Source organism: Primulina tabacum, chromosome 5 (genome assembly GCF_025594145.1).
Source record: "Primulina tabacum isolate GXHZ01 chromosome 5, ASM2559414v2, whole genome shotgun sequence".
Lineage (NCBI taxonomy): Eukaryota > Viridiplantae > Streptophyta > Magnoliopsida > Lamiales > Gesneriaceae > Primulina > Primulina tabacum.
Genome location: NC_134554.1, coordinates 13,154,019 through 13,170,597, shown reverse-complemented (window position 1 = coordinate 13,170,597; position 16,579 = coordinate 13,154,019). Strand labels below are relative to the sequence as shown.

General features: G+C 32.8%; 3 protein-coding genes across 6 annotated transcripts; all 3 read right to left on the bottom strand.

Annotated features, from left to right (window-relative positions):
• Positions 1-32: 32 nt before the first annotated feature.
• LOC142546761 (pyridoxine/pyridoxamine 5'-phosphate oxidase 2-like) lies at positions 33-2,959 on the bottom strand. 4 transcript variants are annotated; one of them, XM_075654649.1, is made up of 8 exons: positions 2,870-2,959; positions 2,246-2,358; positions 2,122-2,171; positions 1,953-2,010; positions 1,216-1,248; positions 992-1,087; positions 331-501; positions 33-258 (listed from the first exon to the last, which is right to left on the bottom strand). In XM_075654649.1, exons 2-8 carry the CDS (start codon positions 2,336-2,338, stop codon positions 148-150), a joined length of 612 nt encoding a protein of 203 aa, XP_075510764.1. In that variant the 5' UTR covers positions 2,339-2,358; positions 2,870-2,959; the 3' UTR covers positions 33-147. The 4 variants fall into 4 exon arrangements, with proteins under 4 accessions (XP_075510764.1, XP_075510765.1, XP_075510767.1 ...); XM_075654650.1 differs by having other exon boundaries at positions 33-249; XM_075654652.1 differs by having other exon boundaries at positions 33-200.
• Positions 2,960-11,093: 8,134 nt separating this feature from the next.
• On the bottom strand, positions 11,094-12,897 carry LOC142546759 (uncharacterized). The gene is made up of 3 exons (XM_075654647.1): positions 12,627-12,897; positions 11,600-11,748; positions 11,094-11,500 (listed from the first exon to the last, which is right to left on the bottom strand). Exons 1-3 carry the CDS (start codon positions 12,813-12,815, stop codon positions 11,362-11,364), a joined length of 477 nt encoding a protein of 158 aa, XP_075510762.1. The 5' UTR covers positions 12,816-12,897; the 3' UTR covers positions 11,094-11,361.
• A 679-nt stretch (positions 12,898-13,576) lies between these two features.
• On the bottom strand, positions 13,577-16,328 carry LOC142546758 (putative phytol kinase 3, chloroplastic). The gene is made up of 6 exons (XM_075654646.1): positions 16,097-16,328; positions 15,354-15,421; positions 15,133-15,264; positions 14,242-14,357; positions 13,965-14,079; positions 13,577-13,886 (listed from the first exon to the last, which is right to left on the bottom strand). The coding sequence occupies exons 1-6, from the start codon at positions 16,259-16,261 to the stop codon at positions 13,709-13,711; spliced, it is 774 nt and encodes a 257-aa protein (XP_075510761.1). The 5' UTR covers positions 16,262-16,328; the 3' UTR covers positions 13,577-13,708.
• Between the last annotated feature and the right edge of the window lie 251 nt (positions 16,329-16,579).

Below are 16,579 nucleotides of genomic sequence, written 5' to 3'. Positions count from 1 at the left end.
TAATCAAGTGGAAGGTATGAGACTATGAGGAATTGATTATTTAAGGTAACTTGTTATATTTAGTTAATGGAACACATTACTTTATTATACAAAGAAAATAATTGGAAGTATACATATTATTGTTGCAACAATTGAAACACCTATGCATTAAGGATTGACTTTTTCCACACTCCAATGCGTCTTTCCGTTGCCATTCTGACCTGCAGTAAATATCAACCTCTCGTTGCTCTTCAAATTTAAATAGTCAACCTGTAAAAACTACTTATGATGTCATCCTTGGAAGGGTTAAGTTAACCAATTCAGATTGAAGTGTAACGACAGGTTTCTTACCTGGTCGGGGTCCAGAACAAGCAGGCAAAATGCACCAACAGGACCCACAGAAGGATCCAATGTGGGTATTTCTGTTGGCTGTTGTTCACTAGCAAAAGGAAGCCTTGGTGCAGGTGCCAAATACTGCATTCTTGATTTAAGAGAGCAGGCTAACCAAGCTTTCTCTCTTTGCTTCGCGTATAAAATAAATGGAAAATATACACATTACTGGTTATTGTTACAAATAAACAAAGCTGTATTTATAGACAGTTTTTACTTGTCAAAACATGGATTGTGTTTCTTACTATTAAACTCTTCGCCATATCTGGTCATATAAGATGAACTGAAACAAAATTGGAAACCGCCTGATTTGTGATTCATTAAAAATTTACAAAAGATATTATAAATTCAAAAGGGAAGACCACAAGTCAATCTAAGATTTGAACATTTTGTGTACAAAGCACAAGAAATGAAGCATCAGGCAAACTTATCCAACATCGTTCAATTAGTTCTCCCAATTAATGGCGCAAAGCTAGACTTGAGCACTTGGATCTGCTAAGGCTCATATATTACTATATTAAGTGTAAACTTTGGCTTCGCACACTGATAACAAAACATAAAGAGCTGGGGCAAATGTCGATATAAAAAGGGGCACAATAAAATAAAAAGGCCACGGAGTCACCTGAAGTTTAATTGGATCAGATTTTGTTCCATCTATGACATCTACTTGCCCACCAATGCGGAATTGCTCCCAAGAGTTCGTGAAATACCAACAAATCTGAACTATCACAAAGTACGAACAAGGACAAGTAAATCAAAAGAACTTTTTGAAATGCAAAAGCATTGAAGCTCTCTGGTCCATTAAACACCGACCACAAATTTGTGGTTAAAAAAATATTTTTATACCTCAGCGAATGGACAGTGCTTGAGATCATCAATCTGCAATGTTGTGCACGTAAATTCCGGAAATTTGACAGAAAATTACTTGCAGGTGGAAATATAGTAGTCAACACAAAGAAAATATTAAATTTGCTTGCAAACATTTAAAGTGTTGAAAGTTAGAACCCAGTTCTCTAAAAATAATAGTTGAAGAAACTGGACCAACAATGATTCTTCTGTCTTTAACACAATTCTTGCCAAATATAGGGTAAAATGCTCAGCAAATAAGCAACACAGGTGAAGACTGAGTTGATAATTTCAAACTCTGGCCATAATGCTATGATATATGCCAAAACCATAATTTAATTTGACTAATCGAAGAATGGTTTTATATCCTTAAAAAAAGGGTACGAAACTGGTGGAAAACTTCGTTCAGATAGTCAGCATTTGCATTCATTGATTTGTATTTGACAAATAATTCAAAATTAAATGATTTCAAAATATTCGAATTTGTAATAGCATCCTTGGTAAGGAATTTCAAATGATCCAAATATTAAAGGCTTTCAAACCCTCAATTTCGTTCTTGTTGCGATGCTCGATCAATCGTGACAAAAGATTTCAAATTCATGAAGCTAAAATCCTCACATAAACCAAGCAAACCCAAGAAGGATTCAGCAAAACAAAGGTCAAGCGTTGCATCGCAAACAAAACCAGATGAACTGCTAGTGCCAACAAAAGGGGGAGAAACAAGAAACGAAAAAGACCTTGTGAGTGCGGGAATCGGTGTTGATTTGAATCTTATAGCCGTCATCTTGGAATCCCCTGAATATCAATAAAAACCCAGAATTCAGAAAGCCAAACCAAAGAATATATGATCAAAGATATCACACAAAAGTGCGTTTCACAATAGATCATTGAGCTGAAGAAACAAACCTGAAAACAACAGTGCGATTGGAGGGTCTGCCGTTCGATGCTACAGTAGCCTACAATCGAAATAGTCCAAAATATAAAAAATATCAGAGAGAATTTAGAATAAAAGGTGAGAGAATTGTGTTACCATCTGGAAGTAAGAAGAATGGTTAAGATGGGAACTGGATTGAATTGAGCTGAGAAGGAGCTGCTTCCATGACTCCGCCGCCGGACTCCCCATTCGCTGTCACGGCTTGCAGCTAGGGATGGTAATGGGCCTGGGCGGGTTTGTCGTTCTCATTTTCGAATTCCATCCCCACTCCATCCCTGCCCCAATCTTCGTTTTTTCGGGGTCGAGAAAACTTCGTGGATCAACTTTCCATCCTCGTCCCATCTCCGTTTTAAAAATATTAATATTTTAAGACGATAACGAATTCGAAGATTTTCTCAAACCAAAACTTATTGTTATTTATTATTATTAGAGATAATATTAATATTAATAATAATAAGATTATTAATATTTTAAAAAATATTATTATTATTATATTTTTAATAATACTATTATTTTATTATTGATATTATTTTCGGGGCGGGTTCGAGGATTTCGGGGATGGGATAGTAATCTCATACTCGTCCCGAATTACATCGGGGATTTAAAAAAATCCCCAAACCCGAACCCAAATCCGAAAAAATCGGGGATCCCTATCCCTATTTCGGGTTTTCCCTGCGGGGCCCCAAATCCGTGAAGAAAGTTGTCATCCCTACTTGCAGCAGGTCTCTATCTTCCCGACGAGTTCATCAATGCCATCGGTTAGGTTGTAAGCCTAAAATAACAGAGGGAAAATTTATAAAATATCTCTGCTCAATGTTTAATTAAGAAAATGATTTTCTCATTTATATTTTTATAAAATAATTTTATCAATTATTTAAGAAAAAATTGACCGAGATTAAAAACAAAATATCCACAAAGTGCACACCTAAAGCTCATTTCATTTAAATCATTTTAATAAATATAATTTTGAATAATTTAATTAATAATTTTGATAAATATAATATTAGTTTTTGAAAATCTAACTTAGTTTGATTTAGTTAATTTTCAACACCAAAATATAATAACTATATCAGGCAAAGAAGTTCAATTTTCCTTTCGGGAAAAAAAGACAGAACTTTCAATTTACATATCAAATAGTTATACAAGTATGTAGTTTGTTAGTTTATTTTCAAATACATATTTAATACGAGAAGTTATATATATATATATATATATATATATATATATATATATATATGTGTGTGTGTGTGTGTGTGTGTGTGTGTGTATGTGTGTGTGTGTGTGTGTGTGTGTGTGTAATAAATATGCATATATACTTACATATTTAAAACTTGCACGTCAATTACTCGGAAAAAATTTGGTGTTCACTTGGTTCATATTTTTTATTTTTAGTGGCACACAACTCTGTTTCGTTTCTTATCTCAGAGTGTATAATAAAGTAGTTCAATTTAAAAATAGTACATGAGAGGTGCAATAAACCTTGGTCATATCTTTGCAAGATGCTCTCAATCCGTTATAAGTCGACAGCCTTTACCAAATTCTGACTCTTTTTTAGTCGATCAATCCGGACAAATGCTTTCTAACCATCTTTGCACATGAGCCAATGTTATACAATTTTCGGTGAGTTTCTTTGCTCCTGACAATTTGTTATTTCACAGATTCTGTGTGTTAAACAAATATCTAAATTCAAGTTTTATTTAGGTTTTATTACATGCTTCCTTGAAAGTTAGTTTAATCTCTCTACTTTATTTAAACTATTACAAAATCATTATTGGTCTTTTTAATCTTGTTATGTAGCGTTAGTATATCTATCGCCATGTTTTTGAAACATATAGCCAAATCAGATATAACTACATAATGTTTTCGGCTTATATACCTTGAATAAATTTTCATTTTTTATTTTTAGTGGCACACAATTCTGTTTCGTTTCTTATCTCAGAGTGTATAATAAAGTAGTTCAATTCAAAAATAGTACATGAGAGGTGCAATAAACCTTGGTCATATCTTTGCAAGATGCTCTCAATCCGTTCTAAGTCGACAGCCTTTACCAAATTCTGACTCTTTTTTAGTCGATCAATCCCGACAAATGCTTTCTAACCATCTTTGCACATGAGCCAATGTTATACAATTTTCGGCGAGTTTCTTTGCTCCTGACAATTTGTTATTTCACAGATTCTGTGTGTTAAACAAATATCTAAATTCAAGTTTTATTTAGGTTTTATTACATGCTTCCTTAAAAGTTAGTTTAATCTCTCTACTTTATTTAAACTATTACAAAATCATTATTGGTCTTTTTAATCTTGTTATGTAGCGTTAGTATATCTATCGCCATGTTTTTGAAACATATAGCCAAATCAGATATAACTACATGATGTTTTCGGCTTATATACCTTGAATAAATTTTTATTTTTTATTTTTAGTGGCACACAACTCTGTTTCGTTTCTTATCTCAGAGTGTATAATAAAGTAGTTCAATTCAAAAATAGTACATGAGAGGTGCAATAAACCTTGGTCATATCTTTGCAAGATGCTCTCAATCCGTTCTAAGTCGACATCCTTTACCAAATTCTGACTCTTTTTTAGTCGATCAATCCGGACAAATGCTTTCTAACCATCTTTGCACATGAGCCAATGTTATACAATTTTCGGCGAGTTTCTTTGCTCCTGACAATTTGTTATTTCACAGATTCTGTGTGTTAAACAAATATCTAAATTCAAGTTTTATTTAGGTTTTATTACATGCTTCCTTAAAAGTTAGTTTAATCTCTCTACTTTATTTAAACTATTACAAAATAATTATTGGTTTTTTTAATCTTGTTATGTAGCGTTAGTATATCTATCGCCATGTTTTTGAAACATATAGCCAAATCAGATATAACTACATAATGTTTTCGGCTTATATACCTTGAATAAATTTTCATTTTTTATTTTTAGTGGCACACAATTCTGTTTCGTTTCTTATCTCAGAGTGTATAATAAAGTAGTTCAATTCAAAAATAGTACATGAGAGGTGCAATAAACCTTGGTCATATCTTTGCAAGATGCTCTCAATCCGTTCTAAGTCGACATCCTTTACCAAATTCTGACTCTTTTTTAGTCGATCAATCCCGACAAATGCTTTCTAACCATCTTTGCACATGAGCCAATGTTATACAATTTTCGGCGAGTTTCTTTGCTCCTGACAATTTGTTATTTCACAGATTCTGTGTGTTAAACAAATATCTAAATTCAAGTTTTATTTAGGTTTTATTACATGCTTCCTTAAAAGTTAGTTTAATCTCTCTACTTTATTTAAACTATAACAAAATCATTATTGGTCTTTTTAATCTTGTTACGTAGCGTTAGTATATCTATCGCCATGTTTTTGAAACATATAGCCAAATCAGATATAACTACATAATGTTTTCGGCTTATATACCTTGAATAAATTTTTATTTTTTTATTTTTAGTGGCACACAACTCTGTTTCGTTTCTTATCTCAGAGTATATAATAAAGTAGTTCAATTCAAAAATAGTACATGAGAGGTGCAATAAACCTTGGTCATATCTTTGCAAGATGCTCTCAATCCGTTCTAAGTCGACATCCTTTACCAAATTCTGACTCTTTTTTAGTCGATCAATCCGGACAAATGCTTTCTAACCATCTTTGCACATGAGCCAATGTTATACAATTTTCGGCGAGTTTCTTTGCTCCTGACAATTTGTTATTTCACAGATTCTGTGTGTTAAACAAATATCTAAATTCAAGTTTTATTTAGGTTTTATTACATGCTTCCTTAAAAGTTAGTTTAATCTCTCTACTTTATTTAAACTATTACAAAATCATTATTGGTCTTTTTAATCTTGTTATGTAGCGTTAGTATATCTATCGCCATGTTTTTGAAACATATAGCCAAATCAGATATAACTACATAATGTTTTCGGCTTATATACCTTGAATAAATTTTCATTTTTTATTTTTAGTGGCACACAATTCTGTTTCGTTTCTTATCTCAGAGTGTATAATAAAGTAGTTCAATTCAAAAATAGTACATGAGAGGTGCAATAAACCTTGGTCATATCTTTGCAAGATGCTCTCAATCCGTTCTAAGTCGACAGCCTTTACCAAATTCTGACTCTTTTTTAGTCGATCAATCCCGACAAATGCTTTCTAACCATCTTTGCACATGAGCCAATGTTATACAATTTTCGGCGAGTTTCTTTGCTCCTGACAATTTGTTATTTCACAGATTCTGTGTGTTAAACAAATATCTAAATTCAAGTTTTATTTAGGTTTTATTACATGCTTCCTTAAAAGTTAGTTTAATCTCTCTACTTTATTTAAACTATTACAAAATCATTATTGGTCTTTTTAATCTTGTTATGTAGCGTTAGTATATCTATCGCCATGTTTTTGAAACATATAGCCAAATCAGATATAACTACATGATGTTTTCGGCTTATATACCTTGAATAAATTTTTATTTTTTATTTTTAGTGGCACACAACTCTGTTTCGTTTCTTATCTCAGAGTGTATAATAAAGTAGTTCAATTCAAAAATAGTACATGAGAGGTGCAATAAACCTTGGTCATATCTTTGCAAGATGCTCTCAATCCGTTCTAAGTCGACATCCTTTACCAAATTCTGACTCTTTTTTAGTCGATCAATCCGGACAAATGCTTTCTAACCATCTTTGCACATGAGCCAATGTTATACAATTTTCGGCGAGTTTCTTTGCTCCTGACAATTTGTTATTTCACAGATTCTGTGTGTTAAACAAATATCTAAATTCAAGTTTTATTTAGGTTTTATTACATGCTTCCTTAAAAGTTAGTTTAATCTCTCTACTTTATTTAAACTATTACAAAATAATTATTGGTTTTTTTAATCTTGTTATGTAGCGTTAGTATATCTATCGCCATGTTTTTGAAACATATAGCCAAATCAGATATAACTACATAATGTTTTCGGCTTATATACCTTGAATAAATTTTCATTTTTTATTTTTAGTGGCACACAATTCTGTTTCGTTTCTTATCTCAGAGTGTATAATAAAGTAGTTCAATTCAAAAATAGTACATGAGAGGTGCAATAAACCTTGGTCATATCTTTGCAAGATGCTCTCAATCCGTTCTAAGTCGACATCCTTTACCAAATTCTGACTCTTTTTTAGTCGATCAATCCCGACAAATGCTTTCTAACCATCTTTGCACATGAGCCAATGTTATACAATTTTCGGCGAGTTTCTTTGCTCCTGACAATTTGTTATTTCACAGATTCTGTGTGTTAAACAAATATCTAAATTCAAGTTTTATTTAGGTTTTATTACATGCTTCCTTAAAAGTTAGTTTAATCTCTCTACTTTATTTAAACTATAACAAAATCATTATTGGTCTTTTTAATCTTGTTACGTAGCGTTAGTATATCTATCGCCATGTTTTTGAAACATATAGCCAAATCAGATATAACTACATAATGTTTTCGGCTTATATACCTTGAATAAATTTTTATTTTTTTATTTTTAGTGGCACACAACTCTGTTTCGTTTCTTATCTCAGAGTATATAATAAAGTAGTTCAATTCAAAAATAGTACATGAGAGGTGCAATAAACCTTGGTCATATCTTTGCAAGATGCTCTCAATCCGTTCTAAGTCGACATCCTTTACCAAATTCTGACTCTTTTTTAGTCGATCAATCCGGACAAATGCTTTCTAACCATCTTTGCACATGAGCCAATGTTATACAATTTTCGGCGAGTTTCTTTGCTCCTGACAATTTGTTATTTCACAGATTCTGTGTGTTAAACAAATATCTAAATTCAAGTTTTATTTAGGTTTTATTACATGCTTCCTTAAAAGTTAGTTTAATCTCTCTACTTTATTTAAACTATTACAAAATCATTATTGGTCTTTTTAATCTTGTTATGTAGCGTTAGTATATCTATCGCCATGTTTTTGAAACATATAGCCAAATCAGATATAACTACATAATGTTTTCGGCTTATATACCTTGAATAAATTTTTATTTTTTATTTTTAGTGGCACACAACTCTGTTTCGTTTCTTATCTCAGAGTGTATAATAAAGTAGTTCAATTCAAAAATAGTACATGAGAGGTGCAACAAACCTTGGTCATATCTTTGCAAGATGCTCTCAATCCGTTCTAAGTCGACATCCTTTACCAAATTCTGGCTCTTTTTTAGTCGATCAATCCCGACAAATGCTTTCTAACCATCTTTGCACATGAGCCAATGTTATACAATTTTCGGCGAGTTTCTTTGCTCCTGACAATTTGTTATTTCACAGATTCTGTGTGTTAAACAAATATCTAAATTCAAGTTTTATTTAGGTTTTATTACATGCTTCCTTAAAAGTTAGTTTAATCTCTCTACTTTATTTAAACTATTACAAAATCATTATTGGTCTTTTTAATCTTGTTATGTAGCGTTAGTATATCTATCGCCATGTTTTTGAAACATATAGCCAAATCAGATATAATTACATAATGTTTTCGGCTTATATACCTTGAATAAATTTTTATTTTTTATTTTTAGTGGCACACAACTCTGTTTCGTTTCTTATCTCAGAGTGTATAATAAAGTAGTTCAATTTAAAAATAGTACATGAGAGGTGCAATAAACCTTGGTCATATCTTTGCAAGATGCTCTCAATCCGTTCTAAGTCGACATCCTTTACCAAATTCTGACTCTTTTTTAGTCGATCAATCCGGACAAATGCTTTCTAACCATCTTTGCACATGAGCCAATGTTATACAATTTTCGGCGAGTTTCTTTGCTCCTGACAATTTGTTATTTCACAGATTCTGTGTGTTAAACAAATATCTAAATTCAAGTTTTATTTAGGTTTTATTACATGCTATCTTAAAAGTTAGTTTAATCTCTCTACTTTATTTAAACTATTACAAAATCATTATTGGTCTTTTTAATCTTGTTATGTAGCGTTAGTATATCTATCGCCATGTTTTTGAAACATATAGCCAAATCAGATATAACTACATAATGTTTTCGGCTTATATACCTTGAATAAATTTTTATTTTTTTATTTTTAGTGGCACACAACTCTGTTTCGTTTCTTATCTCAGAGTATATAATAAAGTAGTTCAATTCAAAAATAGTACATGAGAGGTGCAATAAACCTTGGTCATATCTTTGCAAGATGCTCTCAATCCGTTCTAAGTCGACATCCTTTACCAAATTCTGACTCTTTTTTAGTCGATCAATCCGGACAAATGCTTTCTAACCATCTTTGCACATGAGCCAATGTTATACAATTTTCGGCGAGTTTCTTTGCTCCTGACAATTTGTTATTTCACAGATTCTGTGTGTTAAACAAATATCTAAATTCAAGTTTTATTTAGGTTTTATTACATGCTTCCTTAAAAGTTAGTTTAATCTCTCTACTTTATTTAAACTATTACAAAATCATTATTGGTCTTTTTAATCTTGTTATGTAGCGTTAGTATATCTATCGCCATGTTTTTGAAACATATAGCCAAATCAGATATAACTACATAATGTTTTCGGCTTATATACCTTGAATAAATTTTTATTTTTTATTTTTAGTGGCACACAACTCTGTTTCGTTTCTTATCTCAGAGTGTATAATAAAGTAGTTCAATTCAAAAATAGTACATGAGAGGTGCAACAAACCTTGGTCATATCTCTGCAAGATGCTCTCAATCCGTTCTAAGTCGACATCCTTTACCAAATTCTGGCTCTTTTTTAGTCGATCAATCCCGACAAATGCTTTCTAACCATCTTTGCACATGAGCCAATGTTATACAATTTTCGGCGAGTTTCTTTGCTCCTGACAATTTGTTATTTCACAGATTCTGTGTGTTAAACAAATATCTAAATTCAAGTTTTATTTAGGTTTTATTACATGCTTCCTTAAAAGTTAGTTTAATCTCTCTACTTTATTTAAACTATTACAAAATCATTATTGGTCTTTTTAATCTTGTTATGTAGCGTTAGTATATCTATCGCCATGTTTTTGGAAACATATAGCCAAATCAGATATAATTACATAATGTTTTCGGCTTATATACCTTGAATAAATTTTTATTTTTTATTTTTAGTGGCACACAACTCTGTTTCGTTTCTTATCTCAGAGTGTATAATAAAGTAGTTCAATTTAAAAATAGTACATGAGAGGTGCAATAAACCTTGGTCATATCTTTGCAAGATGCTCTCAATCCGTTCTAAGTCGACATCCTTTACCAAATTCTGACTCTTTTTTAGTCGATCAATCCGGACAAATGCTTTCTAACCATCTTTGCACATGAGCCAATGTTATACAATTTTCGGCGAGTTTCTTTGCTCCTGACAATTTGTTATTTCACAGATTCTGTGTGTTAAACAAATATCTAAATTCAAGTTTTATTTAGGTTTTATTACATGCTATCTTAAAAGTTAGTTTAATCTCTCTACTTTATTTAAACTATTACAAAATCATTATTGGTCTTTTTAATCTTGTTATGTAGCGTTAGTATATCTATCGCCATGTTTTTGAAACATATAGCCAAATCAGATATAACTACATAATGTTTTCGGCTTATATACCCTGAATAAATTTTTATTTTTTATTTTTAGTGGCACACAACTCTGTTTCGTTTCTTATCTCAGAGTGTATAATAAAGTAGTTCAATTTAAAAATAGTACATGAGAGGTGCAATAAACCTTGGTCATATCTTTGCAAGATGCTCTCAATCCGTTCTAAGTCGACATCCTTTACTAAATTCTGACTCTTTTTCAGTCGATCAATCCGGACAAATGCTTTCTAACCATCTTTGCACATGAGCCAATGTTATATAATTTTCGGCGAGTTTCTTTGCTCCTGACAATTTGTTATTTCACAGATTCTGTGCGTTTAACTCATAATTAATTGAAAAAAAATATATATTAATTCAAACTACCAGGCATAATGATATATACTTACACGATGTGAACCATAATATGACAATCTTTTAAACAAACCTTTCATAATACAATCTCCAACAACCTTCATCATTAATATTGTGTGCTAAAACTATAAAGTAAGCACATGAACGCAAAGATATACTTTAAGCTAAATTAACTGTATAATATTAGGCATGCTATTTACGACTGGTAGTACACCTCTTGATTTCAAACTTCTATACAAAGGAATATAGCCAACCATATCTGCAAATACCATATAGATCCGAGGCCGTGGTTGAGGAAGAATATATAACTCAATTATCTCCATTAATTCCAAAGATTCGAACTTTATGCATATTCGGAAACTTAGCTATAACCAGAACAAGTACTGCAAGTGTGTTCAATAATAGCATAGGGTGTCGGTAGTCGGTTGTATGTGAAGCAATCAAGTAGCTGCAAGTAAAACAAGAGGGAAGTGATTTATGAATTAATAATAGTTAACAAAGTTCGAGTGATGAGTTGTCTCTGTGAAGGAGTAGATGGAGTGCTTACAGAACGAGAGGTACAACCGTGAGGAACTTTCTATTGCGAGTGAGCTGCTTCCCATTATCAACCTGCTCCCACCAAGTTAATCTATTGTAGATTCCCTGGTCATCAGCAAAAGGAGTCCCCTTCTTCCAATGGAAGAAGTGGTAAGTCACCTGCATTTAAAAGCATAGATGCACTGCCAAGTTAATCTGACCACATTAATGTAGGAGTGTACACATTGTGTCAATGACCATACAGTTTATAACGAAATTTGTAAAAATATCACCCCCATAAAACAACTATCTGATGCTACTATAACACAATTAACACACCCAACAGTTTGTGTTAAAAGCATCAACTCCAGGATGTGATTCATCTGGAATGAGTTTCACTTGAATGTGACATTGGACAGGTCGAAAGATGTTCCCAGATTATAGATGTATAACAAAGTAATATGGATCGAGCTGGAACTTCTGAATATAAAAATCAAGATGAAGTAAGGAGAGGATCAAAGGATAAAAAGAAAGCATCTTTCAAGAAGACATTTAACAGCTGCAAAAACAACAAATACATTACTTTTCAATCCTAATTATTCCTAGACAGCATCAAAATAGGAGTATAATAAGCATACTTCAGAGCTCAAGCACCAATCAAACTCATATAACGCAAACTCTCACTCAAATGAAAACACATCAAATCAAAGCTTGCGTTCGAGCCTCTTGTGGTTTCGTCATTCCTAAGCAGGAAAGCATGAGACAACAGGCGGTCAGGTCTACACTTACAAGTTTTTGATGATTGAGCTTATTTTTAAAAACATCGATCAAAACTCATAATAATACACAAATAACCAGGAAGGAACCAATTATCTATCGAACCATGACCGAGTATATTCAACATAAGCGAACAGAAACCATCCACAAGCATTAATAATCCCCAACAGACAAACACACATCAAATCAGGATTTTGTACACTCAAAACCCCGGACAACGTAATCTAAAAGCCCCTAACACCGAATTAGATGAAAAAACTGCAATAAAAACAGAGATTTACAATGAAATGGCCGAGATTAACAATCGTCCAGGCGATTCCGGGGGTACAATTGAAGATGGAGAGACATAGTAACCAGAAGAAGAAGAGAATCAGAATATAAGAGGTCCAGACACCCGGGTACGTGAACCACTCGGTGTTCCGATTCATATCCGGCGGCGGCACCCACTTCACGTAGAGATTCTTCATCATCCCCGCCCTCTCTGCTAGAGTTTGTGATTGTTTTGTTCGCTGCTTCGTCGATAAACAACATATACGAATAAATTATAATAAACTATTGTCATTTGGATGTGAGTAAACCGCCCAAGGGTACAATAGTAATTTTACCATTTCATGGGATTGTGCCTAAGTAGTAATGATAACAATCCGATCCATTCAAAATATATATGTAGTGGTTAGTAACCACCACATAAATAAAAAAAATACATACAAAAACTTCCTTAAATTCGAGTAAATCTCTTGTGAAACGATCTCATAAATTTTTATTTGTGCGACGGATCAACCCTACCGATATTCACAATAAAAAATAATATTCTTAACATAAAAAATAATACTTTTCCACGAATGATCTAAATAAGAAATCCGTCAAACCAAATATGACCCGTGAAACCGTCTCACACATATTTTTACCCTTAAACTTTATCAAACGAAATATTGATTGATTACATATTTTTACGATAAGATTAAGTTTTACAGAAATTTAGAAATATAAATCAATATATTATTAATATAAATTGATTTATAATCCTTTGATCACACAATATATAAATAACCACTTTTTAAAATTATCAAATCAATATGAAATGGTCAAAATAAGCCTTGCACCACTCATTCCATAGCATTATTTCCATTTCTCTAATTTTTATTATTTTTTAGTTTTAAAACTTGAGCTGAAGGATAAGCTTGACTTCGATCGGGATATCCTTTACTTTCATCCGCAAATGTTCACGAGCTACTTCTGATTAAATTTAATTAAAATACTCATTAATTGGAGCAGCAGTATGATGCCTGAACTCAGGATGGTCCACCCAACGGGTCAGCCAAGCTATATTTGATCCATACCTTCCGTTACATAACGTTACTAGTTATAGAACAAAACTTCCAACCAAGATGGACGCGAGGGGAACCGTCAGATTGTCATCAACCTCGGTGCTCAGTGGATGGGATTCAACGAGAGCAGAAACAAGGGACACGATCAAGAACCCAAGTATCATCTCCGGGCTTTCTTTCATGTAACCAAATGAAGAGAAATAGAACATGAATCTGTTTTGAATTTTCCATCAGCAAAAATCCCAACAAGTTTTGACTAATATTACGGGCACCAGAGGCAATGTGTTTTACCCGATGGAGGCCAAGAAACCAGCAGTTGCCATAGCGACAGTGCCAATAATTGTTTTGTTGCTGTTGTAAGGAAGTTTCTTATTTCCGAAATGTCTCCCCACAATATCTGCCATGCCTAAAAGGAGATGTAAATGAATTAGAGACTTCGATATATATCTGAGCTCAATACTTGAGCGTGTATATATATATATGTTTGAACAACCAGGCAGCATGGAGAATCCCAAACCTGACTAAGCAGAAAAAAATACATTTACAAATGTCGTATGAGAAACTATACCATCTCCAGCACAGAGGTTACAGATTGATGCAATAGCTATAGGAGAAGTTCTCCAGTACATAAAACATGCCCATGTGATCGTGGAGGCATAGTACAATGGCCCCTTAATGAGTTCCCTAAACGGCAAACAAGCCATTTTTAGTAAATAATCCCCCAAACAGGTATCAAGTATTATAGAAAGGAAGAAAAGAAATTTGTCCATGGCAAGTGCTTCCTCCTAAACCAACAAAACATATTGGTCTTACAGCAAGCATCATCAACTTACAATAAGAATTCAATTTTTGTCTTGTTCAAAGAAGGGAAAGGTTGAAGATAACTCTAGCTTCTGCAATCAACTGTGCAAGTATGCCTCTCAGATACAGAAAGTTCTTACTAAATTATGTTTTGATGCAGAAGCTTTTATTAGAAAAGCATTTTTCTAAAAGAAATTAAAAGTGTTTTTTGCTAAAAATGTGCACTTCCATGTCTCAACTTCTCTTTGAAAAAATAAAAAAAGATTGTTTCATTACGAGATCCAAACATGGAACTGCTTCTGTTTCTTTTTTTAAAAAAAATTGCTGCATAAAAACCTTGTTAACTCAATGACTTCAGCATCCAAACGCACCCTTAACCCACAAAGCCATCATTGTTGAATTCATGCGGTGAAGTTCCAAAAATTTCATGATTTTTGTACCTTTTCAATCAAACACAGGCATGCTCCAGTGCAGCAAAAATAATCTTATCCAAGACAGATATAGCAAGCAAGGGCAAGGGGACAATCCCTCGAAGGAATGCAAATCAAATAAAAAATATCAAAGTTTATGTATAACTTTACTAAAAATACCAATCTAATTTACCCCTTAGCCCTGCTCGCCCTTCACGATCAATTTTCTGTATTTACCTAGTACATACCTATGGTCCCCAAATCTGCTCATTGACTTGACAGTTTTCTCATCTTTCCAAATTCCAAGTCCCAAAAGAAGCATCTTAATGATATTGACTCCAGGAATAAGAGCTGCTAAAGCTGCTCCCGTGAAATCATTACTGTAAAAAATTACAACAAGCTCATAAATTTAACACCGCCATACCAGAAATAATAAAACAGTTTTCTTCCTCTATAAACTAAAATTCACCTGAACATTGGCCAGCAAAGCATGAAAACTAATCCAACAGTTACGTGTACAATCTTCCTATTTAAATTCTAAAACAAAACAAAATGAATAAATAATAAATCAGAGTCGAGTAAAATGGAATAAAGTCATGAAGAGATGCTCCACATTAGAATCAAGATTTTGCAGCATAAATTATAAGACGTTTCCTTGGTATGATATAAATCTATCGATAGTTTCTTTTTAAATGCAAACTTTTTATACAAGTGAATTTAAAAAACCATGGCAGGCAAAAGCATAAGATACTGCTTGAAGTTGGTGGTGGATGGTCATTGTTGCTGCTTAATCTAATCAACCAAGTAAATATGGTGTATATTAGTATCTTAGATTAATTATTTTTTAAAGATATTTCAGAAATATTATGTGAATAAGCATAGATTTTAGTTGCCTTATACAACAAAATTACATATTGACTGATCACTAAGTCTATAAATAGAGGGCTCATGACCCTACTCACGAAATTACGTCTTCCATAAGCAATTACTTATGCACAATTCTACAATTTCAATACTCTTTCTCATTGAATCATATACTAACTTGAACATCGAGTGCATCATCAGATATGCGGTATCACCAGTGTTAAGTTTAATGTGTTGAGAATAAAATCATCATTCGGGCCTGTCGAATTTTAGTTTTCAGACAGGATGATTTCTCTAAAATTTATTTTTTTCCCTTCAGAAAAAAAAAATGAGAGGACAGGAGTCAACCTGGTCAAAGATCCCTCTTTTCGCCGTTTCTTCCCATAGTCCAAGCAAAGACAAGGCAATCCCGCCTGACAACCCGGTGGCGATGACGTCGTTGAAGAGCGTGTTGTTGGAAAACATGGCGGAATCACACGAAGATGAAGGTAATGATTGCTCGGAATAAGGCATTGGGGGTTGGCTGTGTGTTTAATAGTGGTTATGGAGTGCTTCCTCCATTTTCTTTTAATGAAAATAAATACTCGAATTGTAACATTAAACAAACCATTTAGCTCTGTTAGCTGTCTACTTCGCTTTCCATTGGAGATGAAGCTAAAAATGTAGTTTGGTCAAACTACCTAACTTCATAAACTGTGTTTGGTCTAATTTTTTGTTTTAAAATTTGATTTGGAATGATGTCTTAAGTTCTACTTAAAATAATTACTTAATTTTAAAGTAAAAATTTTTGTGAGACGATTTGACGGTTCGTATTTTGTGAGACGAATATCT